The sequence below is a fragment of the Oncorhynchus gorbuscha genome, linkage group LG17 (genome assembly GCF_021184085.1).
Source record: "Oncorhynchus gorbuscha isolate QuinsamMale2020 ecotype Even-year linkage group LG17, OgorEven_v1.0, whole genome shotgun sequence".
In the NCBI taxonomy this organism is placed as follows: domain Eukaryota; kingdom Metazoa; phylum Chordata; class Actinopteri; order Salmoniformes; family Salmonidae; genus Oncorhynchus; species Oncorhynchus gorbuscha.
In genome coordinates this window covers 33,627,164-33,654,332 of record NC_060189.1, presented here as the reverse complement: position 1 = coordinate 33,654,332, position 27,169 = coordinate 33,627,164, and the positions used below count along the sequence as shown (strand labels likewise).

General features: G+C 43.8%; 1 protein-coding gene across 12 annotated transcripts in view; it reads left to right on the top strand.

Moving 5' to 3' along the window:
• Positions 1-547: 547 nt before the first annotated feature.
• Positions 548-27,169, top strand: part of LOC124001465 (apoptosis-stimulating of p53 protein 1-like) — a 44,226-nt gene continuing 17,604 nt past the window's right edge. For 4 of the 12 annotated variants that reach the window (XM_046308228.1, XM_046308227.1, XM_046308226.1 and 1 more), the window contains exons 1-4: positions 9,061-9,308; positions 11,585-11,732; positions 13,680-13,799; positions 16,044-16,114. In XM_046308228.1, coding sequence (XP_046164184.1) covers positions 9,165-9,308; positions 11,585-11,732; positions 13,680-13,799; positions 16,044-16,114 — 483 coding nt within the window. In that variant the 5' untranslated portion in view covers positions 9,061-9,164. Of the gene's footprint in view, positions 1,060-9,060; positions 9,309-9,785; positions 9,853-11,584; positions 11,733-13,679; positions 13,800-15,428; positions 15,759-16,043; positions 16,115-20,033; positions 20,618-27,169 lie in introns of those variants that run through there. The other 8 variants (XM_046308233.1, XM_046308232.1, XM_046308231.1 and 5 more) reach the window with 8 other exon arrangements.

Genomic DNA, 27,169 nt, shown 5'->3' with positions numbered 1-27,169 from the left:
ATGGAGAGTGGGTTGCATTATCTTGTGCATTTAAAACAGTTAGTTCTGTTGTATTTAGATTTTCTTTGTCACATCAACGAGGACTAGAGCACTGGCTGATAATAACTAGGCAAGAAAGTATTAAATAGTTGCAAAGTTGCTAATTAGCTAAAATACTAAAGTTGTCCGTGATGCCATTTGAACACACAATATTTTTAGCAAAGTAGCTAAAAAGAAAAGTAGCTAAAAAGTCAAAAGTAGTAAGTAGTTGCTAATTAGCTCAAATACTGAAATGGTCCATGATCAGAATCAAACAATCAACCTTTGGGTTGCTAGATGTTCATGTTATACTCCTACCGAACCACCACCCTTTCGTTTTTGCGTTAAGTAACCTTCCATGTCATGTAACCACACTAAGCGTAACATATACTAATGTCATTGTCTCGGATTTACATTTACTATGTTACGTCTAGTCTATGAGACCAGTCTGGGTTTGAAAGTCAAACTAACGTTGTTGTGGTTTGACATGTTCGTTTTTTTCCTTGATATGAAGTCTACGTTAGAGAGTTTGGGTAATTTTTTAAATTGGATACTATCTCACGGATAAACAAGATCAGAACAATAATCTTTGTTAATTTTTTGCGGGGCGGATTTGGTCTGTCCCAGTCCGTGTCCTGTCCTTGGATTATCCTACATATTAGAGCACGCGGGAGGGCAGTCGAACCGTGTTAAAGCAATCGTTCAATCACTATCATTACAGCGTAACGTTTAGCAGCAAATTCCCTGAAACAACATGCCACCCAACTAGGCTGTGTGATGTTCTGTGACTATTGCGTGCAGTGACACACGTCGCCTTCAGCGTCTGTGTCTGTGTGCGTCTCTGTGGGATCAAGCATCGTTGCTTTAGGACCATTACATCTGATTCTGGAGCGGGACGCAGATTCTACCGACCGGTTATTCGGACCGGCCTGGCAGGCAACATAGGCTAGGGGAGGCAAAGGAGGCAGACAGAGGAGTGTGTTACTCCAAGAGATTGGCTGGAATAAACATATTTATTGTTTCCATGCAGTCATGATGCCGGTAAGTAAAAGTAATCCGAAACGAATAGAAGATAATATATCTTTTTTTTAATGTTTTTTTTTTTTTTTACTTTTGAGAGGTCTTGTAAATAGATTGTGGATTGAATTAATACATGCCTGTGGAATGAATAGCTTGGAACAAATGAGCTCGAATAAAAAAAATATATAATTATTTTAGGCTACATATGGATTGTGAGCCTGCAAATTTGAGTGGTGGATGACCTACAGTACTCCCATCAATTACAATGTACTTTTTTTGTCCTTTCATCCACCTTTTGTGTTTGAGTGGTGTGTGTTTGTGTGAGAGTGAGCAGGTGGTGAATGAGACAAATCACTGCAATATCAGTTTTTTACTATGATTAAACATCACTTTATAGACCACTGATGTATGCATTTGCTCAACTCTCTGCCTGCCTATACAACTACACAGAGAGAGAGTGAACATTAAGGGGAGTAAGGCATACTTTTAGGGTAGCCTAGGTAAGATCCCCACACAACAGTGACAGACAGGCAATTCTGGTGATCACCCACACAGTGACGCACATTCACCATGACCTGTAACCTCCCTGTCAGTGTCAGTCCACCAGTAGCTGATGTCAGTGTAAGAAAGAACACACACACATACACACACCCTGTTCCAACATGGCTCTCCTCATGCCTGCTAATTGGCTTTTGCTCATTGAGCAATGTTTTACTTATATAATTAGCGAGGCAGGGAAGTGGGTTGAAAGTTCAGAATTGCATAGCTACTTTTGCAACAACAAAGAAATAGTGCAATTAATCGTATTGTCTGAAAGTAATCAATATACACTGGAAACATCCAAAATACATAATCTATATAGCTAAAAACAACAATGCGATGTCAAAACAAGTTGACATGGAGGTTAAAGAGTGTGCTTTATCAATTTACCCTCCTGCGGCTGCGTGGAGAGGAGACCAGGCTGGAGAGAGAGAGTCAGTCAGTTGCTGTTTGAATGACAGAAGGGATTAGCCTGTGGATTGTGATGGTCTGGGACGGCCTCGCTGTGCGTCACAGAGGTTGGGTGAGATGGCTGAATTTCTGGGTAATTTCCCACACCAGATGAGCTTTCAGCTCTGCACAAGAACCTCTCGCTCGCCCCTATAGTTCAACTGTACTAAGGTAGTCCTCCTATCTCTCCCTTACACTTACAGTTGAAATCGAAAGTTTACATACACTTTGGTTGGAGTCATTAAAACTCGTTTTTCAACCACTCCACACATTTCTTGTTAACAAACTATAGTTTTGACAAGTCGGTTAGGACATCTACTTTGTGTATGACAATACATTTTTCCAACAATTGTTTACAGACAGATTATTTCACTTCTAATTCACTGTATCACAATTCCAGTGGGTCAAAAGTTTACATACACTAAATTGACTGTGCTTTTAAACAACTTGGAAAATTCCCGAAAATTATGTCAAGGGTTTAGATACTTCTGATAGACTAATTGACATCATTTGAGTCAATTGGAGGTGTACCTATGGATGTATTTCAAGGCTTACCTTCAAACACAGTGCCTCTTTGCTTGACATCATGGGAAAATCAAAAGAAGTCAGCCAAGACCTCAGAACAAAATTGTAGACCTCCACAAGTCTGGTTCATCCTTGGGAGCAATTTCCAAATGCCTGAAGGTGCCACGTTCATTTGTCAAACAATAGTACGCAAGTATAAATACCATGGGATCACGCAGCCGTCAAACCACTCAGGAAGGAGATGAGTTCTGTCTCCTAGAGATGAACGTACTTTGGTGGGACAAGTGCAAATCAATCCCAGAACAACAGCAAAGGACCTTGTGAAGAGGCTGGAGGAAACAGGTACAAAAGTATCTATATCCACAGTAAAACTAGTCCTATATCGACATAACCTGAAAGACCGCTCAGCAAGGAGAAGCCACTTCTCCAAAACCTCCATTAAAAAAAGCCAGACTACGGTTTGCAACTGCACATGGGGACAAGATCGTACTTTTTGGAGAAATGTCCTCTGGTCTGATGAAACAAAAATAGAACTGGTTGACCAGAATGACCATCGTTATATTTGGAGGAAAAAGGGGGTGGCTTGCAAACTGAAGAACACCATCCCGTGAAGCACGGGGGTGGCAGCATCATGTCGTGGGGGTGTTTTGCTGCAGGAGGGACTGGTGCACTTCACAAAATAGATGGCATCATGAGGTAGGAAAATTATGTGGATATATTGAAGCAACATCTCAAGACATCAGTCATGAATTTAGGACCATTGGTCGCAAATGGGTCTTCCAAATGGACAATGACCCCAAGCATACTTCCAAAGTTGTGGCAAAATGGCTTAAGGACAACAAAGTCAAGGTATTGGAGTGGCCATCACAAGCCCTGACCTCAATCCTATAGGAAATATGTGGGCAGAACTGAAAAAGCATATGCAAGCAAGGAGGCCTACAAACCTGACTCAGTTACACCAGCTCTGTCAGGAGGAATGGGCCAAAATTCACCCAACGCATTGTAGGAAGCTTGTGGAAGGCTACCCAAAACGTTTGACCCAAGTTAAACAATTTAAAGGCAATGCTACCAAATTGCTACCAAATACTAATTGAGTGTAAGTAAACTTCTGAACCTCTGGGAATGTGATGAAAGAAATAAAAGCGGAAAGAAATGATTCTTTTTATTCTGACATTTCATGTTCTTAAAATAAAGTAGTGATCAAAACTGACCTAAGACAGGGAATGTTTACTAGGATTAAATGTCAGCAATTGTGAAAAACAGAGTTTAAATGTATTTGGCTAAAGTGTATGTAAACATCCGACTTCAACTGTACTCCCTCCCTATTCCCTTTATTCCCACCCAGATGTACAACCCCTCTCATAGCTTTTAAACAGACAGCGGAATTTACCATTTGGGTGGAATAGTCAGAAAAGACAAGCTGCTAGTGGACTGAGTATTATTCTAAGTCTTATTTTGAGCTGCTGAACCTCCATGGAAAATAGACTGGGTTGTACATGAGTTATCATTAGGGGCTTGAGTATTATAAACATCACAACCAATAGCATTTAACCTACTACAATGGCAGTGTTACAAGGCAAATATGAAGTTCAGAGCCCTCCAGTAGTTAACCGGCTGATTTTCAACCGATCGCTGCCTGCACCCGCATGCCCGACTAGCATCACCACCCTGGATGGTTCCGACCTTGAATATGTGGACATCTATAAGTACCTAGGTGTCTGGCTAGACTGCAAACTCTCCCTACAGACTCATATCAAACATCTCCAATCGAAAATCAAATCAAGAGTCGGCTTTCTATTCCGCAACAAAGCCTCCTTCACTCACACCGCCAAGCTTACCCTAGTAAAACTGACTATCCTACCGATCCTCGACTTCGGCGATGTCATCTACAAAATTGCTTCCAACACTCTACTCAGCAAACTGGATGCAGTTTATCACAGTGCCACACCTTATACCACACACCACTGCGACTTGTATGCTCTAGTCGGCTGGCCCTCGCTACATATTCGTCGCCAGACCCACTGGCTCCAGGTCATCTACAAGTCCATGCTAGGTAAAGCTCCGCCTTATCTCAGTTCACTGGTCACGATGGCAACACCCATCCGTAGCACACGCTCCAGCAGGTGTATCTCACTGATCATCCCTAAAGCCAACACCTCATTTGGCCGCCTTTTGTTCCAGTAATCTGCTGCCTGTGACTGGAACGAATTGCAAAAATCGCTGAAGTTGGAGACTTTCATCTCCCTCACCAACTTCAAACATCAGCTATCTGAGCAGCTAACTGATCGCTGCAGCTGTACATAGTCTATTGGTAAATAGGCCACCCATTTTCACCTACCTCATCCCCACACTGTTTTTATTTATTTACTTTTCTGCTCTTTTGCACACCAATATCTCTACCTGTACATGACCATCTGATCATTTATCACTCCAGTGTTAATCTGCAAAATTGTAATTATTCGCCTACCTCATGCCTTTTGCACACATTGTATATAGACTCCCCTTTTTTTCTACTGTGTTATTGACTTGTTAATTGTTTACTCCATGTGTAACTCTGTGTTGTCTGTTCACACTGCTATGCTTTATCTTGGCCAGGTTGCAGTTGCAAATGAGAACTTGTTCTCAACAAGCCTACCTGGTTAAATAAAGGTGAAATAAAAAAATACAAAAATTGTTTTTGATCGTGAGCCATTTTGTACACTCTCATCTCATGACTTGACCAGTAGCCAGTTGTAGGCTTACAGACTTAACCTGTTTAATTTACTGACTTATTGTTGTTGTTATAGTGAGAGTCCCCCTCCTTCTCTTCCTCGATCATATCAGGGCAGAGTCTAAAAATCTCCTCCTCAGCTCTCATTAGTGTAAGTGATGCATGATGTCACTGTGTAGTGGCTGCAGGGAGCTGCCATTGTTATGACTCCTGCCATGTGCCATTTGTATTGATGCTTCCCTCTCAGGTTTGGGGTCAATACCATTTCAATTCAGTCCATTAAGGAAGTAAAGTGAAATTCCAATTCCAATTGGGGGGAAAATCACAGAGGAAAATTGGATTTGGAAATTCTGTTTACTTGCTGAACTGACTGAATTGAAATGGAATTAAACCCAACCGTGATCTCGCTAACTAGAGGATAAAGTACATTTCTGTTTGTAGCAGAACGTGGAGCAAACAGTGCTAGTCTATGTCAGCTGCTCCAAGGCAGGGTTCTATCACAGAGAAAGCTATACATCCGAACCAAAACAAACTAGGTTCAGATCCTCACCTTATAAAAACTGAACCTTCCATTCAACCTCTTGACTTAATGGCAAACACTCCCCCCAGTCCCGCGTCAATGTGCTAACCCACTAGGCATGTATGTCAGCTGTGTGAATGGGAGGCTGTCTGCTCCATTGAATAGACTCAGGATGGAGAGTGTTGTTTACAGTCATGTCCTGTGTTTAACTTCCACAATCTCAAGAAGAACTGTCTGGGATCTTTTCTAGGGGTGCCAGGCAAGCGTGTTTCCACAGACACAGTGGTTGCTATGGAGACTTTATTGACTGTTCTGTACTGTGCTGCACAGGGGAGCCAGCCAGGACACTAAATCAGGTGTCGGTTGGTTGGTCCGGGTCAGTCCCAATGTGTCTGACTCTGAAACCTCACACTGTCTGTCTGCATTTTGGGTTCTTATCTCTGTTGTCTGTCCTGGGACCTGGTTAAAAGTAGCACACACACTATATCTTCCACCAATCAGACATGTTGCAAATCCATCCACTGATAAGGAGGTATCTCAAATCTCTCTAATGATTTGTTATACTTTTCATATGGTTCGTTTGATGCCTCGGGGGTATTCCTTTTAAGGAGCTTAAGACACTTTGTTTATAAACATCTTGCCCCATAGGACTGCCTCTTGAGTCAGAAGTGGATATTAGAAGGGTTTTACACACACGCGCACACACACACTCACACTCACTGTCTATCTCGCTCTGTCTGGTAGATGAGGTCTGAGTAACAGGGTAAACTGTGCATCACAGGGATTTGTTTCCAGGCAGTGGTTCATCAGTCAGCCCAGCTCCAGGCCCACTGCGACAACGCCTGCTTTGTGTCCTCAGATTTATTATCGACAAGGCCCGGGATGCTGCTGGCACAACTATTAGATTTGTGCTTCATGGAAATCAGTCAGGAGATCCATTCTGCCCTTCTTCAGACCAAAAATCAAGTGAATGAGAATAGAGAAAGAAAATATGAGATGGGATGGGATCATTTGTTCTCTAACAAATGGAATTATTGTAGTTTTGTCCTCTCAGATTTTGTTCTTAACTGACTAGCCTAGTTAAATTAAGGTTAAACAAAAAATAAAAAGTTATGTAGCTGCTGGAACATTTGAACGTTTGAACAGTCAGAATGTGTGTGTGTCACGCCCTGACCTTAGAGAGCCTTTTTTTATTCTCTATTTGGTTAGGTCAGGGTGTGACTTGGGTGTGCAAATCTATGTTTCTATTTATTTGTTGGCCTAGTATGGTTTCCAACAGAGGCAGCTGTTTATCGTTGTCTCTGATTGGGGATCATACTTAGGCAGCCCTTTTTCCCACCTTAGATTGTGGGATCTTGTTTTTGTATAGTTGCTGCTACAAAACGTTACGTTCGTTTATTTATATATATATATATATATATATATATATATATATATATATATATATATACTTTTTTTAGGTGTTCATCAAATAAAGAAAGATGTACGCTTACCACGCTGCACCTTGGTCCAATCCTTCTCTAAACGCTCTTGACAGAAGATCCCACCACCAAGTTACCAAGAAGCGTGCCCAGGAGTGGAGGACATCCTGGACCTGGGAGGAGGTAACGGCAGGGGACAAGACCCTGCCATGGAAGCAGGCTGAGGCAGCGAGAGAGGAACAGCAACGAGACGACGGAAGCCTGAGAGGCAGCCTCAAAAGACAATTTGGGGGGCGAGCGGAGCAAAGTTGGGAACAAGAACCAACTCCCTGTAATTACGATAAGGAGTTGGTTACGGTTCAGATACCATGTTTTCCGGTTCTGCGCACCGTGTCTCCAGTGCGCACCTTTAGCCCGGTGCGTTCTGTGCCTGCTTTCCGTACTTGCCATGCTAAGGTGAGCATCTGTCCAGGACGGATTGTGCCGGCTTAGCGATCCTGGTCACCAGTGCTTCTCCTCGGCCCAGGATATCCTGCGCCAGCTCTACGCACGGTATCCCCAGTTCAACAGCACAACCCAGTGCGGCCTGTGCCAGCTCCCCGCACTTGCCGTGCTACAGGGGGTTTTCAGCCAGGACGCGTTGTGCCAGTTCTACGCTCCAGACCTCCAGTGCACCTCCACGGCCCAGTATATCCTGCGCTGGCTCTATGCACTATGCCTCCAGTGCGCCTTCACAGCCCAGTGCGTGCTGTGCCAGCTCTCCACACTTACCGAGCTAAAGTGGGTATCCAGCCAGGACGCGTTGTGCCAGCTCCATGCACCCGGCCTCCAGTGCATCTCTCCAGCCCGGTGCGTCCTGTGCCAGTTCCATGCACTCGGGCTTCCAGTGATGATCTATGGCCCGAAGCCTCCAGTGAGGATCCATGGCATGAAGCCTCCAGTGAGGATCCATGGCACGAAGCCTCCAGTGAGGATCCATGGCACAAAGCCTCCTGTGATGATCCATGGCACGATGCCTCCAGTGATGATCCATGGCACGAAGCCTCCAGTGATGATCCATGGCACGAAGCCTCCAGTGATGATCCATGGCACAAAGCCTCCAGTGATGATCCATGGCCCGGAGCCTCCAGTGAGCATCACCAGCTACGGTCCCCAGTCCAGAGCGACGGTCCCCAGTCCAGAGCCTCCAACGACGGTCCCAAGTCTGGAGCCTCCAGCGACAGTTCCCAGTCCAGAGTCCGCGACGACGATCTACGGTCCGGAGTCCCCGGCGGCGATCACGCACCAGAGGAGCCACCGAAGTGGGGGGAACTTCAAGCGGAGCGGGGTCTGCGTCCCGTACTGGAGCCTCCACCGAGATGAGATGCCCACCTGGACCCTCCCCTATAGGTCCAGGTTTGCGGCCGGAGTCCGCACCTTTGGGGAGGGGGTACTGTCACGCCTGACCTTAGAGACTTTTTTATTCTCTATTTGGTTAGGTCAGGGTGTGACTTGGGTGGGCAAATCTATGTTTCTATTTCTTTGTTGGCCTAGTATGGTTCCCAATCAGAGGCAGCTGTTTACTGGTCACTGAGTGTCCTGTTCCTCCTATTGATGCCCTATGACAGTGACAGCCTGGTCTGGTTAGTGTCACCAGGCGCCTCTTATCTCTCTCAGCCCCACGGCTGTTCCTGTTCCTAGGGAATCTCATTCTAAAGGGGGCCGGCCGCGTTATATTACTCCTACCCCTTGCCTGGCCCTGGCTATGGCTGCATTTATCACCCCCCCCCCACCACCTTGACTACGCTCCTCACGTTCAGTCACTGACACCCCCACCCTTCTCCTGCCTTGTGCCTGGTGTCACCCACACGCACACACTTGGAGACCCGTGCACACAGACAGACACGCAGTGAGTCTCTCTCAGCCCTGCCTGCCCTCCTGTCCAGCTGTCTGCCTGTGTGAGTCTTCTCCCTCCGGCTCTATGAAGAGGTTCTTCAGCATGGTGCTGCACAGTCTGGTTAGTGTAACCAAGGACAAGGCCTGGCTCCACCAGAGGGTCCGTCCCGGGCCGCAGCAACAGCAGCAGAGGAACCAGGGCAGGAAGACGCCATGCAGGGTGGCTAAGGTGAACAGACAGACAGACAGACAGACAGACAGACAGACAGACAGACAGACAGACAGACAGACAGACAGACAGACAGACAGACAGACAGACAGACAGACAGACAGACAGACAGACAGACAGACAGACAGACAGACAGACAGACAGACAGACAGACAGACAGACAGACAGACAGACAGACAGACAGACAGACAGACAGACAGACAGACAGACAGACAGACAGACAGACAGACAGACAGACAGACAGACAGACAGACAGACAGACAGACAGAGGGTTATAGCTGTAGCACTGGACTGGCTGGGAGGTGGGCGCTGCCGCTATTCTGTCCTGTCCAGCTTTGAGTCTGACTCTGACGGTACCCATGTGCTGCTGCTTAAAATAGCAAAAGGCATTCACAGCTGGCTAGGAGTCATTTTGGGAAGCTGGAGAGTGTGCTTGTATGTTAAGTGTTTGTGTAAGTTTAAGAGGTTGGTGGGCTGTTGATGTTTTTGTTAGTGAATGAGTGTAGTTCGGGTGAGGAGACAGGAGACAGAAAAGGCACAGTATGTATGTGTTTGAGTACAGAATGTTGCTGATGCATATGAATGTGTATTGTAACTTTTTGCACATAATTTTCAAGGGGATTAGATTCTAGGTGTTAGGTGTATGTGTGGTTTCTTTTTGTAGATATACAATGTTACTTGACTGTGTGAAAGTCTATTAAGAATGTTAACATGTTACTGTGTGTGGCTGGCTGGCTCCCCTGTGCAGAACTAATGTGTAGTAGGCTGCTCAGTGTGACTGAGTGTTTAATACTATTAGGCACTTTTAGCTTTTTTTCTGTCTGGTTTCTGACCTTTCATTGAGAGATGCAGGACAGAGTAGATCACAGATGCATGCGCGTTGGCAAACACGTTCCTGTGTGTCAAGAGAATATTTAGCACCGATGATGAGTTCAGGACTGGTTTGGGTTTTCTGAACCTTGTTGGTTAATTCTTGTTTGATAGAATGGTTCGGAGCGGCCTGTGTGGTTTCTTTCCCCCCTGTATAGTCGACACCACTACAGGCCAATCCCTAAGGAGAAAAACATAGATGATCCTTTCCCCCCTACAATAACCTTCCCATCCTGGATTTGTTTATGCTCTCTCTCTCTCCCCTGGTGTATGTTTTCACTTGTCACCCCGTGGACACAGACATATACATGTTTATAACCTCCACAATCTCATTATTATAGTGCTCTCTATGTTGTAATCTGCGCCTGACAGAATTCCTCCTCTCAATCTATCTGTCTGTGTCTGTGCGTGTGTTCTGGCAGTGAAAGATTACCTTACATCTTGGACTGGACGTGTGGCCCCGTTGCAGGGCTTGTCTCGATCGGTGTGTCTGTGGTTTAGACATGTTTATGGGGCTGGGCTGAGCCACTACAGTGTGGAGGCAGAGGGTTAATACAGATGGTTTATACAGGCCAAGGGACCCGTGTCAAGCACCTCTGTCTATGTCAATCCTATAGTGGAAGTATCCACTGCAGCAGGAAGGGGGGTATGACATTTAGGGAGGAACATATTTGGATTCCGCAACCCAAATTTGCAGATTAATCCTAAATTGAGCAGATTATCCCCCATTTCCGTTTACTACAGATTGTCAATCTGGAAATGAGGACGTCACTTCTCATTTTACCAGGAAATCCTATTTATAAATGTGGTTTCTCAGTACACTTTATTGAGAGCAAACACTGTATTGCAGGCACGCGCACACACACACCTTCGTGTTGCCTCTTTTTTTTGTGCTAGGAATTTCAATAATCAATCTTGTTTTTATTAACCAATAGGTTGTAGGCACTAACGGAAGCAAACTTGTCATGATGCCACCAAATCACGCATGTTGGTTTGGCAGTCTGCCTGTACTATCTTTGCGCTTGTAATATCTCTTTAATATTTGTAGCTCAGTCTTCAATAGTCTCTCTCCCTCCTGAATGCCTCTGTCTTTAAGGCAAAGAATTTGATGGAAATGTATTTAGGTTAGAGGGCAACCGGAGCTAAGGGGACATTTCCTGTAATTCAAGAGCTTTCCTCCCTGGGTTTACATGCATTCAAATTCCTGGCATATGTACGTTGTATAGATATTACCAGTAGTCTGATCCCAGTCAGTAGCTTGATCCCAGGTATGTATGTGCTGTAGCCAAATCTTCATGACTACGATATAAGAGTTTGCTAAGGCATATACAGTATGAGCCCAGGCTATGTTTCGTCAGAGATATATAGTATGTTTGACAAGCTATTTCGCTGTCTCCCTCATGCAGATGATCCTGACAGTGTACCTGAGTGACAGCCAGCAGATGCTGACAGAGGTGCCCATCACCCCAGAGACCACTTGTAAGAATGTGGTTGACTTCTGTCAGGAGGCCGGAGAGAACGTGTGTCACCTGGCTGAGGTCTGGAAGGGAAAAGGTAAGGGATGCTTTCATCTTTAGCCTCTGACCTCTAACCTATTGAACCTAATCTTCAACCCCTAACCTCATGGGATTATTAACTAACTGATTGGTTTATTGCTACACTGACTGACTGGTGTTGAGCTGTGTCACAAGCTCTAAATGCACTGAGCAAAGTGACAAGTTGAAAATCTTAGCTTTACAGATATTTAGCAAAGCACTGTAGTTAAAAAAATTTTTTTGTCTCTGCTTCATGACTTTCTTAAAATGAATTTATAGTGATTTCTTCCAAGTTTTGCATGAATCTATTCAACTGAATGTCTTGATATACAGTGCCTTAACTTTTTTGACATTTTGTTGTGTTGCAAACTGGGAATAAAATGTATTTAATTGTCTTTTTTTTGTCAACGATCTTCACAAAATACTCTAATGTCAAAGAAACATTCTTATATTTGTTAAAGAAATATGAAAAATAAAATACTAATATATCTTGATTCGATAAGTATTCAACACCTTGAGTCAATGTTAGAATCACATTTGTCAGTGATTACAGCTGATGAGTCGTTCTGGGTAAGTCTCAAAGAACTTTCCACACCTGGATAGCAATGATTTGGCCATTTATTATTTTCACAATTCTTCAAGGACACCTGTATCGTTGTAGTGACTGGGTGCATTAATACACCATCCAATGTGTAATTAATGACTTCACCATGCTCAAAGGTAATTCAATGTCTGCTTTTTTTTACCCATCTACCAAAATGTGCCCTACTTTGCAAGGCATTGGAAAACCTCCCTGGTCTTTGTGGTTGAATCCGTGTTTGAAATTCACTGCTCGACTGAGGGACATTACAGATAATTGTATGTGTGGGGTACAGAGATGAGGTTAGAAAATAATGTTAAACATCCAGCATGAGTCCATGCAACTTATTATGTGACTTTTTAAGCAAAGTCTTACTCCTGAATCTATTTATTCTTGTCATAACAAATCGGGTTGAATGCTTACTAACTCAAGACTGCTTTTCATTTGTATTAATTTGTAACCGTTAATAAAGTATTGTGTGTAGGCCAGTGACCAAATTATCTCAATTTAATACATTTTAAATTCAGGCTGTAACACAACAAAATGTGGAAACAGATATTGACAGCCAGCCATCATTGAGAAATTTTACTTGGCTAATGACCCTCTCCCCTCCCCGAACAAAAGCAGTGGTGGTCTGCCCCTGACATACAACAATGATGTTTTTGTCTCAGGCAGCCTGTACGTCCCAGACAGACAGTGAGGCGGGATAGAAAGTGGGTCAGGATGTCTCTCTGTGACCCTCCAGGCTCTGGTGCTTGTTTACACACATAGCCTGTGGGCCTGTCGTCACGTAGAAATAGAATTACTGGAACAGAAAAAGCACCTCAGACCACAGCAGTTTTGTTTTTGAAGCTCAGACCGCAGACAGCAATTTGACACTCATGGGTACACTCAATATGGCCGCCGGTCCACCCATTACAGAATGTTGACTTGAATGGAATCGTAATTCTATTTCAATGTTTTCACAGCCCCAACCCGGCTGCACAGGCCAGGGAGCGCATGAGCACATGCCCTAGTGAGGGAACATAGAGTAGCTAGCTACAGTGTCAATAAGGTTGTCCTGACTTTCATAGGTTCTTTACTGAAGACAGGTATTTCTCTTCATCGCGACCCAATACAGTGCGTCAGTGCCAGAGTATAGCTGTGGGGACTTATGTGGTTTATCCTATTCTGTTAATAGAAAGTACTTAGTTCATCTCTAATGACGATCAGGGCTGAGGGGCAATCAACCCACCGTATCACTTTACAATCACCAATAGATAATCACCCAAGTCTATGTGTCTAACAACAACTCCTGTTTTCTTCTCCCTCCCATAGAGTGATCCTCTCATTAGTGTTGTATATATTATAATTATGTTATAACTTTGTCCTCCTTGTCCTCCCCAGAGAGAGTGATCCCCTTTGACTACCTGATGTATGAGCACCTGCAGAAGTGGGGTTCTAGGAGGATGGAGGTCAGGTTCTACCTGAGGCACGAAGAGTCCCCCTCAGAGAGCAGGAACCAGGGTGGGTGACTGGCCCTCGCCAGGCCTGGTCCCAGATCTGTTTATGCTCTTGCCAACACCATTGCTGTCATTGTCAAGCCAAATATGACAATGAGTGACATGGAGTTATAACAGCACATTTAGGCTTGACCCATGGCTTAGGCTACATCTTAAATGGCACCCTATTCCCTGTATAGTATGCTACCTTTGTACCTGAAGTGAAACTATTCATTATAGAGTGCATTACTTTTGGCCAGAGGCACCCTATTCCATATAGAGTGCACTAATTTTGGACAGAAGCACCCTATTCCATATACAACATAGGGAGCCATTTCTGACACAGACTTATTCTGTTTCTCAGTTAGCTAGTAACATATCAGATAACATAAACCAGACATTCACTGAGAAGCCATTATCATAAGAAGGCTGTCATGAAAAGCAGTATGTGCTCTCAATTCTGGAACAGCTCAATGTTCGTGTCCCAAGTCGCACCCTATTCCCGAAATACCGCACTACCCATAGGGCTCTGGTCAAATGGACTCAAAAGTAGTGCACTATAAATGGAATAGAATGCCATTTGGGACATACTCTGTACTTTTGTTTTGTTTCTCTGAACAGGAAGGTGTGTTTCTGTTTTGACTCCGGAGTTCCTGTTAGAGCTCTCAATCATGTTTTTCCATGACACATAACTGGCTCTGTCTGTCCCTTTCCACGTGGCTGAGTGTTTGTGTGCGTGTGTGTATGATGGCTCTGTATGGTTGGCCTGCCTGCCTGCCTGCCTGACAGCCTTTTATGTAACTAATCTCTTTTGTGGCTAATTGGTCTCCTCGCCTGTGACCTCCTCTGACCGGTGCACCTGAGATGGATCAGAGAGAGAGACACCCAGGCCTGCAGGGTTAAGGAGGGTGGAGGCCTGACCAGGGGTGGAGGGCAGGGGGCTGGTGCCTGACTAGGACCTGTCCAGGCGTTGAGGGCTGGGGAACTGGGGCCTAACCAGGGGTGGAAGAAAGGCCTGGGAAGTTGGAACTAGCCTTAAGTAAAGAGAGGAGCTTTACCGCTGTTCACTAGTTCTTATCATGTTAGCTATCTATACTGTAGACTGACTTCCTGAGAGGGGAGGATAAGGTATCAGAGGCTCCCAGCCCACCTTCAAACAGAGGGAGGGGGAGGTACAGTCAAGGCAAGAGAAATCCAGCCATGTGGAACATGCTACATATGTAGGATCTTAATTTGATTACCCTGTTGCAGGAGAACATTTCTAATTACAGGCCTGCCTGGTGGGCATTGCAATGAGGACAGGTCTGGCCCATTGAGGTTGAAGTCATGTACAGAAAAACCCCTGCCTGGGGGGCATTGTACTGTAATTAGCACAAGTCAGCCCATTGAGGTTGAACATGTTAAGGCCCTGCCTGGGGGATAATGAGGACCGGGCCATTAACGTTGAACCTCCTATAGCCCTGCCTGAGGGGCATTGTAATGAGGACCGGCCCATTGAGGTTGAGGTATTTGCAGCTGACTGACAGGATTACCCACATAGTGATTCAGGCCCAGGATTTAGGGAATTAAACATCTAGCTATTTATAGATGACACAGTTGGGGGGGGGGGCTGTTTCACCAAAGAGAATAGAGAGTCCAGAACACTGGACTGAGTGCCTGAGAGAGGGACGGTTGGGTAAACGAACCGTTTTGGGATCACACGGTTAAGGACAAACGCCCCTCCCTTATGACTCTGGACTGGAGTCGCATGGCACGGCGCGCCGGCCCAGTGGAGAACCAACCAATGATAATTAGACTTAATACTGGATCCTGCATAGCTCTGGCTCAGTGTTTGGACTCATTAGACCAGATCACTATCTGAATGAGGACTCCGTGGGGGCTGTACTATACTGTACCGCGCCCGGGCATCTGCTCTTATCCAGTGTGTGACAGGGGAGTTTGGAAGTTGGTTAGGAGACCGCAATGCAGTGAGTTGTCCTAGAAGGTATGGCTGTGGTGATAGTGATCAGACTCGTGATAGATTTGTCCTGGGCTGTATCCTGAAGCAATTGTTATCCTGTGTAGTAGGTGTAATGTTAATGTAATTTTGTTAGGAATGCATTTTTCTCCTCATGATTGGTAGACTTCTGTGTTTCATTATTGAGTCATGTGTGATCTAGATTCTTGATTGGTCATTGTAATCTATATTATTAACTCTGTACTGCTATACTGTGTTAGTGACTGGTTATTTGCACTGTTGTCTGATGTAATGTCCTTCTTTGCTATTCAGGGAGACAGCTCTCTCAGGACCAGTCCAGCAAAGGTAGTAGAGGGAGCTCAGACCAGCCTTGTGAGGACAGGGTAAGTCCTCACAACACAACACAACACACACACACAAATGCACACATTCACACACTGCAGTAAACAAGCACACTTCCTGGCATAATGCCTGCCTGCTCATTAGGTTTGTGAATGGGAAGGAAAGCTGTATGGCATCATGATGTAGCATTTCAAGTCTTAATAATTCCTATCACAATGTTTTTACTGTAATACCAAGGACTTCCTCAGTCACTCTCTTTAAGAGATTTTCTTAGTGGGTCTTTAACTGTGAGAGAGAGGCAGAGAGTGCATTGCTGTGTTTGTGTGTGTGTGTGTGTGTGTGTGTGTGTGTATGTGTGGGGGGGGGTGTGTGCTCAATTGTGCGACTGTAGGTGTGTGTGTGTGTGTGTGTGTGTGTGTGTGTGTGTGTGTGTGTGTGTGTGTGTGTGTGTGTGTGTGTGTGTGTGTGTGTGTGTGTGTGTGTGTGTGTGTGTGTGTGTGTGTGTGTGTTTGTGCTCGAGTGAGTGTGTGTATTAGAGTGTGTGTGTGTGTGTGTCTGTTGTTGTTTGTAGAGTACAGAGGATTAGAAGAAGGCTTAGTGACAGGCATGATTACAGTTCCCTCAGAATTTGTCCATGTGAAAACAGGAGGTAAAGCTCAACTTACTACGGTCTGGCATCTCTGATCCAGGCTGGAATCCTGACTGCTTTCTTTGGCTATTATTTTTGTGTCACATATCAACAATTTCCCCTAGATGCTGTCCCCAGGCAGTGCTCAAAAGCAATTGCATTTAGTTTCACAGTTTATGATCTGAGATACTCATCTGTCACTCAAATGTTCACTTATGTCCTTCATTGACAGCCATTTGGTTAAGGGCTTGTAAGTAAGCATTTCACTGTAAGGTCTACACTTGTTGTATTCGGTGAATGTGACAAATAAAGTTTCATTTGATTTGTTACATGCGCACATCTTCAAGTTCAGATTCCGCCATGAATGTATTAAAAGACGCAGATAACAGAATATAATTTAGCCTAGTAACTTAACACGTTTAGCGACAGTGCATCTACCTTTAGTTGAGTGCTTTTATTCAGGACTGGTTCTCTTAGTCAGTCCTGATGGATTACAACAATCTCATGAAATAAGATCATTTGGGGGGGGCTGATTCTCACTGTGGTGTGTGTGTGTGTGTGTGTGTGTGTGTGTGTGTGTGTGTGTGTGTGTGTGTGTGTGTGTGTGTGTGTGTGTGTGTGTGTGTGTGTGTGTGTGTGTGTGTGCGCGCGCGCTGAGGTTACAGTTACTGGGGTGGGGTTACTGTAAATACACTACATAACCAAAAGTATCTGGACACCTGCACGTCGAACATCTCATTCCAAAATCATAGGCATTAATGTGGAGTTGGTCCCCCCTTTGCTGTTATAACAGCCTCCACTCTTCTGGGAAGGCTTTCCACTAGATGTTGAAACATTGCTGTGGGGATTTGCTTCCATTCAGCCACAAGAGCATTAGTGAGGTTGGGCACTAATGTTGGGCAAAAAGGCCTGGCTCTCAGTCGGCGTTCCAATTCATCCCAAAGGTGTTCGATGGGGTTGAGGTCAGGGCTCTGTGCAGGCCAGTCAAGTTCTTCCACACTGATCTCGACAAACCATTTCTGTATGGACCTCGCTTTGTGCACAGGGGTTTCATGCTGAAACAAGAAAGGGTCTTCTCCAAACTTTTGCCACAAAGTTGGAAGCACAGAATTGTCTAGAATATCATTGTATGCTGTAGCGTTTAGATTTCCCTTCACTGGAACTAAGGGGCCTAGCCCAAACCATGAAAAACATCCTCGGACCATTATTCCTCCTCCACCAAACTTTACAGTTTACAGTTGGCACTATGCATTGGGGCAGGTAGCGTTCTCCTGGCATCCGCCAAACCCTGATTCATCAGACTGCCAGATGGTGAAGTGTGATTCATCACTCCAGAGAACGCTTTTCCACTGCTCCAGAGTCCAACGGCGGCGAGCTTTACACCACTCCAGCCGACGCTTGGCATTGCACATGGTGATCTTAGGTTTGTGTGTGGCTGCTCGGCCTAGGAAACCAACTTCATGAAGCTCCCAATGTACAGTTCTTATTCTGACGTTGCTTCCAGAGGCAGTTTGGACCTCAGTAGTGAGTAGTTCCAACTGAGGACAGACGATTTTTACGTGCTACGTGCATCAGCACTCGGCTGTCCTGTTCTGTGAGCTTATGTGGCCTACCACTCCGCGGCTGATTCGTTGTTGCTCCTAGACGTTTCTACTTCACAATAACAGCTCGCACAGTTGACCGGGGCAGCTCAAGCAGGGCAGACATTTGACCAACTGACTTGTTGGAAAGGTGGTATCCTATGACGGTTCCACGTTGAAAGTCAATCATTAAAGCCATTCTACTGCCAATGTTTGTCTATGGAGATTGCATGGGTGTCTGCTGGATTGTATATACCTGTCAGCAATGGTTGTGGCTGAAATAGCCAAATCCATTCTTTTGAAGGGGTGTCCACATACTTTTGAATATATAGTGTATAAATAATATGCCATTTCGCAGACACTTTTATCCAAAGCAACATTTATGTATGGTTGGCCACAACTGGAATCCTGACATTGCAAGCGCTATGATCTAGCAACTGAGACACTCAGGACTACTGTTAATTGATAACATGTAGCACGATGTCTCTTTCTGATCAAGGGGCACTCAAGCTGCAACCCATGGGCTTGTCGTGGTTGGCTGTCAGTGGTTTCGTTTAAAGAAAAAAATGGTACTTTAATAGTCTACTGTACTATGTTGATTCTTAGCAATCTCATATCTCTCTGTGCGTCATTGTCTTCACAGGGTGGAGTAGTTCACTGCCAGGAAAGTGTGTGTCTTGTCATTTATATGTAGGCCAACTCAATCCAAGCGATCATTTTTTTAAATGGAGATTGGAGATTTGAACATCCTTTGATCTTTTTATGGGTTTTCAGACAGTATAGGCAGATGTTAGGGGGGAGACAATGAAGGATGAATGACCGGTAGGAAGGGCTAAGCCGAGACCTGAACCCTGTGGATGGGCATATGTGGTCCAAAGTCTAGAGCGTTACAACTTGACCAGACTGAAAGTTGAAAGTTCCGCGTGGAGACAGAGGCAACTTTAGGAGAAACAGAAGTTGCCTACGCCGGCACACTGTGCTGATCTCATTGTCTGGCAGTGTCTTTCCCTCCTCTTCTTCATCCTCCCTCTCTATGTCTCTCTGTGTGTTCATTTCCTTCCTCTCTTTCTCCTAGACATGAAGTGTGCTGCCTCCACCCTCACATGCTCCTGCTACTGGATGTGTTGTAAGGGAGTGAGCTGTGGCCACAACAGTGCAAGGCTCGGGCAGCAGTGGTTGGGTGGACCCTTATGGCTGACCTGACGCTGACACCTTTGCTTGCACAACTGTGTGTAATTATAGAAATAACAGCTGGGTTAGGGAATACGTTTGATTATGTCATAACAGGTCAAGGGTTTGTTGATAAAGATTATTATCTGCTCTTTTTCCATTGTATATTTTTTTTTGTGCAAAATTTAAGACAGTTTAGGTGTCATAATGATTAGGTCCTTAGAATTGGGATTTGTGTGTGGAGCAAGCAGCAACTGAATCAGTCTCACTTATGTCTGAGACTGACTCTGAGGTTCTACTGAGCATCACATTTATTATGCAAGAAGTGTAATCAGTATTTCTGAGATCACAGCCATTTTAGAATATGATGCATGAAAGCACTGGAATGATTGGCAGGTTTTGTTCCCCCTAAATTTCCATTATGTGCATTATCAGGAGGGTCCCAGTACCTGTCCGGGAGACAGCTGTGGCGCAGAGACTTTATGGCAGCAGGAGCTTGGGAAAGGGAGGGGATGTTCTCGTGCTGCAGTCCGGCTCCAGCAGCATAGAGAGGAGAGGAGGAGCGAGAGAGGGAGAGTGAAAAGAACTGCTGGCACGTCAATATTGGAACAAATACCTCACAGGGGAGAAAAACTTACGCAGTCACAAAGTCACGTCAGCGACGAAGAATGGGCGCTTTTGATACATGTTTGAGATGTTCTTATAGCCAACGTAAACATTTTTAAAAGGTAGCTAGTGGTGTTTTGTCGTATGAACATATAGAGTGACCCATTACTCTTCAGGCTAAATGGATGTGACAACTATACCGGTCCATCTCATCCCGACTGAGTCACGGACTTGATTTACCCTCTCTGTTTACTGAATGCGCACGCTGGTTTACATGTTCTAACGTGACACGAGGGGAATAACAAACCGTGCTCCTTGAGCCGTAGGAAGAGACTCGTAAATCACCGCATCGGACAAGTGAGAAAGTTGCGATAGGAATCGGTGCATTGTCATTCATTGGCGCGGTGACCGGGGCTACGTTCACTAGATGAGTAGAGGAACGATTTGAATGAAAAAAAATGGAGTGGAAACATGTTGAGGCTGTACAGGAATTTACAGTTGAAGGACAATGCAGCAAAATTAAGGTGCGATCTTGCAGAATTACCTGGGACGCCCACCAGGTAATAAAAACCAATTTAAATTAGATCTCTTTGATGTTTTGTCATGGTGTAAAGTTTCTCGGGCAGGTCACATATTGTCTGCCTATATGTTTACATGTGTTTTTATTGGTTTGTATAGCATTTAATTGTATGCCATATATGCTATAAAGGCTAGGAATGGTACCATAAGGCATGCATAAAAAGCTAATAATATAATTTATTTAATTTAATCTTTATATAACTAGGCAAGAATAAATATATGCCCAAATCCCTGATGATTAGGCTATTACATGTTTGAATATCAGCATTTTTCTGGATTTTACTGATCATGCAATATGTCATAATTGCATAATTAAATTAATTATTGTCAAATGGCACTGATTTTAAATATAGCTGCCCGTTAGTGTGTGTAATTGAAATATGTAAGACATGTTTTATAGCCTAGATCTTTTTTCTTTAGGATCCCATTCATGTGGGGTGTGATTAAAACTACATATGATTTAAACTAGTGCTATAGTCATACCTATGATGACGATGAGACAGCCTATAGGGAGGAGGTCAGAGACCTGGCAGTGTATTGCCAGGACAACAACCTCTCCCTCAATGTCAGCAAGACAAATGAGCTGATTGTGGACTACAGGAAACATAGGGCCAAGCACGCCTCCATTCACATCGACGGGGCTGTAGTGGAGCACACAACCAACACAGTCGTGAAGTGGGCAAGACAACACCTCTTCCCCTTCAGGAGGCTGAAAAGATTTGGCATGGGCCCTCAGAATCTTAAAAATTTATACTGCTGCACCATTGAGAACATCTTGACTGGCTGTATCACCGCTTGGTATGGCGACTGCTTGGCATTCGACAGCAATGTGCTACAGAGGGTAGTGCGTACGGCCAAGTACATCACTGTGGCCAAACTCCCTGGCATCCAGGACCTCTATACAAGGGGGTGTCAGAGGAAGGCCCTAAAAATGGTCAAAGAGTCTAGCTACCCAAGTCATAGACTGTTTTCTCTGCTACCACATGGCTAGCGGTACCAATGCTCTGGAACCAACAGGACCCTGAACAGCTTCTACCCAAAGCGTTAAGACTGCTAAATAGTTAGTTAAATAGTCAACCAAATAGCTACCCGGACTATCTGTATTGACCCTTTTGCACTAACTTTTTTGACTCATCACATACTGCTGCTACTGTTTATTATCTGTCACTTTATTCCTAGTTATAAACTCAGCAAAAAAATAAACATCCTCTCACTGTCAACTGCATGTATTTTCAGCAAACTTAACATGTGTAAATATTTGTATGAACATAACAAGATTCAACAACGGAGACATAAAGTGAACAAGTTCAACAGACATGTGACTAACAGAAATGGAATAATGTGTGCCTAAACAAAGGGGGGGGGGGGTCCAAATCAAAAGTAACAGTCAGTATCTGGTGTGGCCACCAGCTGCATTAAGTACTGCAGTGCATCTCCTCCTCATGGACTGCACAAGATTTGCCAGTTCTTGCTGTAAGATGTTACCCCACTCTTCCACCAAGGCACCTGCACGTTCCCGGACATTTCTTGGTGGAATGGCCCTAGCCCTCACCCTCCAATCCAACAGGTCCCAGACGTGCTCAATGGGATTGAGATCCGGGATCTTCGCTGGCCATGGCAGAACACTGACATTCCTGTCTTGCAGGAAATCATGCACAGAATGAGCAGTATGGCTGGTAGCTTTGTCATGCTGGAGGGTCATGTCAGGATGAGCCTGCAGGAAGGGTACCACATGAGGGAGGAGGAAGTCTTCCCTGTAACACACAGCGTTGAGATTGACAAGTTCAGTCCGATGATGCTGTGACATACCGCCCTAGACCATGACGGACCCTCCACCTCCAAATTGATCCCGCTCTGAGTACAAGCCTCAGTATAACCTCCAAATTGATCCCGCACTGAGTACAGGCCTCAGTGTAACGCTCATTCCTTCGATGATAAATGCGAATCCGACCATCACCCCTGGTGAGACAAAACCGCGACTCGTCAGTGAAGAGCACTTTTTGCCAATCCAGTCTGGTCAAGCGACGGTAGGTTTGTGCCCATAGGCGACGTTGTTGCTGTTTTAGGGGTCTCACAATACAGACATTGCAATTTATTGCCCTGCCCACATCTGCAGTCCTCATGCCTCCTTGCAGCATGCCTAAGGCACGTTCATGCAGATGAGCAGGGACCCTGGGCATCTTTCTTTTGGTGTTTTTCAGAGTCAGTAGAAAGGCCTCTTTAGTGTCCTAACTTTTCATAACTGTAACCTTAATTGCGTAACGTCTGTAAGCTGTTAGTGTCTTAACGACCGTTCCACAGGTGCATGTTCATTAATTGTTTATGGTTCATTGAACAAGCATGGGAAACAGTGTTTTAACCTTTTACAGTGAAGATCTGTGAAGTTATTTGCATTTTTACGAGTTATCCTTGAAAGACAGGGTCCTGAAAAAGGGATGTTTCTTTTTTTGCTGAGTTTATGTACAGTACCTATAAAAAGTTTGGACACACCTACTCATTCAAGGGTTTTTCTTTATTTTTACTATTTTCTACATTGTAGAATAATACTGAAGACATCAAAACTATGAAATAACACATTTGGAATCATGTAGTAAACAAAAAAGTGTTAAACAAAATGTATTTGATATTTGTTTGCTTTAATGACAGCTTTGCACATGCTTGGCATTCTCTTAACCATCTTCATGAGGTACTCACCTGGAATGCATTTCAAGTAACAGATGTACCTTGTTCAAAGTTAATTTGTGGAATTTATTTCCTTCTTAATGAATTTGAGCCAATCAGTTGTGTTGTGACAAGTTAGGGGTGGTATACAGAACATAGCCCTATTTGATAAAAGACCAAGTCCATATTATGGCCTAGTGGTTAGAGCGTTGGAATAGTAACCGGAAGGTTGCAAGTTCAAATCCCCGAGCTGACAAGGTACAAATCTGTTGTTCTGCCCCTGAACAGGCAGTTAACCCACTGTTCCTATGCCATCATTGAAAATATGAATTTGTTCTTAACTGACTTGCCTAGTTAAATAAGGGTAAAAAAGCAACAAAAAAGCAAAGAGAAACTACTTTAAAACTACTTTACTTTAAAACATGGTCAGCCAATCTGGAAAATTTCACAAGAACTTTGAAAGTGTAGTCGCAAAACCCATCAAGCGCTGTGATGAAACTGGCTCTCATGAGGACTGCCACAGCAAATGAAGACCCAGAGTTACCTCTGCAGCAGAGGATACGTTCATTAGAGTTACCAGCCTCAGATTGCAGCCCAAATACATGCTTCACAGAATTCTAGTAACAGACACATCTCAACATCAATTGTTCAGAGGAGACCGTGAATCAGGCCTTCATGGTCAAATTGCTGCAAAGAAACCACTACTAAAGGACACCAATAATAAGAAGAGACTTGCTTGGCACCAGGAAAAACTAGTAATGGACATTAGACCGGTGGAAAACTGTCCTTTGTGGTTCCCACCGTGCAGCATAGAGGAGGAGGTGTGAAGAGGTGTGGTGGTGCTTTTCTGGGTGAGTTATTTAGAATTCAAGGCACACTTAACCAGCATGGCTACCAAAGTATTCTGCAGCAATACGCCATCCCATCTGGTTTGCGTTTGGTGGGAGCATCATTTGTTTTTCAATAGGACAATGACCCAACACACCTCCAGGCTGGTGGTTTTATCAAGATGGTTTTATCGCAGAGTGAAGGAAAATCAGCCAACAAGTACTCAGCATATGTGGGAACTCCTTCAAGACTGTTGGAAAAGCATTGCAGGTGAAGCTGGTTGAGAGAATGCCATAGTGTGTAAAGCTATCATCAAGGCGAAGTGTGGACTTTTAAGAATCCCAAATATAAAATATATTTCAATTTGTTTAACACTTTTTTTGGTTACCACGTGTTATTTCATGGTTTTGATGTCTTTACTATTATTCTACAATGTAGAAAATAGTGAATATAAAGAAACACCCTCGAATGAGTAGGTGTTCTAAAACTTTTGACCGGTAGTGTAGGTGCACAGATCAAAAGAAATTTGATTAATCAAGACATTGACATATTAAATTCCTCCATGCACACTCTTGCCTGCATTTATCTGATCTACAGTGTAATCATTAGTCCAACAGTTGCAAATGAGAGTTTCTGTTGGACAAATTTAGGAATGCTTATCCCCGTTTTGTTCTGTTTACTTCCGTTAAAATCTCTTGAAGCTAGAGGTCACTATTTTTATGTTTGGAAAAATAACATTCCCAATGTAAACGGCCTATTTCTCAGGACCAGATGCTAGAATATGCATATAATTGACAGATTAGGATAGAAAACACTCTAAAGTTTCCAAAACTGTAAAAATATTGTCTGTGAGTATAACACAACTGATATTGCAGGCGAAAGCCTGAGAAGAATCCAATCAGGAAGTGACTCTTATTTTGAAACCCCTGTGTTCCTATGCATCCCTATTGCCCATTGAAAGGGATATCAACCAGATTCCTTTTTCTATGGCTTTCCTAAGGTGTCAACAGCCTTTAGACATAGTTTCAGGCTTTTATTTTGAAGAATGAGCGTGAACGACCACATTGCGTAAGTGGACAGGAGGGGGCCCTCAGAGTGATTTGTGCGCAAAAGAGAGAGGCGGCCATTGTTACTCCCGGTCCTAGTGAAAAGCCAACTGTCCCGGTTGATATATTATCGAATAGATATTTGAAAACACCCTGAGGATTGATTATAAAAAACGTTTGACATGTTTCTGTGGACATTATGGATATAATTTGGAATTTTTGTTTGCATTGTCATAACCGCTCTTTCCGGTGGATTCCTGGGCATAACGCACCAAACTAACGGAGGTATTTGGATATAAAAAATATCTTTATGGAACAAAAGGAACAGTTGTTGTCTAACTGGGAGTCTCGTGAGTGAAAACATCCAAAGATCATCAAAGGTAAACGATTAATTTGATTGCTTTTCTGATTTTAGTGACCAAGTTACCTGATGCTATGTGTACTTATTGTTTTGTCGAGCAATCGATAAACTTACACAAACGCTTGTATTGCTTTCGCTGTAAAAATCTTTCAAAATCTGAGACGACAGGTGGATTAACAAAAGGCTAAACTGTGTTTTCCTATATTGCACTTGTGATTTCATGAATATTAATATTTTCTAGTAATATTATTTGACTGTGGCGCTATGCTATTCAGCGTTGTTGATGACAATTCTCCCGGATCCGGGATGGGTGGTTCTAAGATTAAGAAACGTTTTTCAACAGAATCACACACAGACACAGTTCACTTTCATAGCAGCCACATAAAAAAACATGGTCCATTTGAACGTTGTATTCCTACGCGCTCTCCTCTCACATTTTTCCTTCACTTGTGAACTTCAGTGCACAATACATCAGCTTTCTGTGACCAGGCGAAAAAACCTATCCAGGCCAAACCTTGATATCATAATTGCTAACCGCTACACACAGCCTACATCGTTGTCACAATATTACTATTATATGTAATAGTCAACATAGCTACTCGAACAGTGTACAGTCAGCAGCAAGCATTTACACTGGCAGGCCCTGTGGCAAGAAATTAATAAAACCAAAAGCTTACCTTGACTTGGAAGAATTCCAGTGTTGAACAGCCATAGCCAGCTAGCTAACATAGCGTCCCTCTCTGTTTGAACCGGGTGTTTGAGTAGGCTAAACTAGGTAGCTGCATTCGCTAGCTAAATAAGTGAAAGTGAAATACAACAACATCTCCCTCACTCTTTCTTGCCTCTCCTAAAGGTCATTTTATCTCTCTTTGAGTCAACTACTCAACATATTTTACGCATTGCTAGCTAGCTAGCTGTAGCTTATGCTTTTAGTACTAGATTCATTCTCTGATTCTTTGATTGGGTGGGCAACATGTCAGTTCATGCTGCAAGAGCTCTGATCGGTTAGAGGACATCCTCGGAAGTTGTCATAATTACAGTGTAAGTCTATGGAAGGAGGTGAGAACCAAGAGCCTCCTAGGTGTTTTATTGAAGTCATTGTACCCAGAGGAGTACAGAAACTAGCTGTCCTCCGCCTACAACATGGTGCTACCCTAGAGAGTGCTGTTGAGGCTACTGTAGACCTTCATTGCAAAACAGTGTGTTTTAATCTATTGTTTGGTGATGTGAATATATTTTGTATAGTTTTATCTAAAAATGCAACAACAAAAAAAATCACATAAAATAAAAAGTCACTAAGGAGGATGATCCTCCCCTTCCTCCTCTGAGGAGCCTCCACTAGTACATATCTACCTCAATTACTTCTTACGCCTGCACATCGACTCAGTACTGGTGCCCCGTTTTTAGCCAAGTTATCATTACTCATTGTGTATTTATTATTACTTTTATTGCGTGTTTTACTTTTCTATTATATCTCTATTTTCTTTCTCTCTGTATTGTTGGGAAGGGCCCGTAAGTAAGCATTTCACTGTCAGTCTACACCTGTTTAACATTTTATTTGTCTTTTCCTATGGATAAAATATTGCAGGTACAGTACTCTGGCATGGTCCTGCGTATGGTATGAGGGCTGAGTCAGA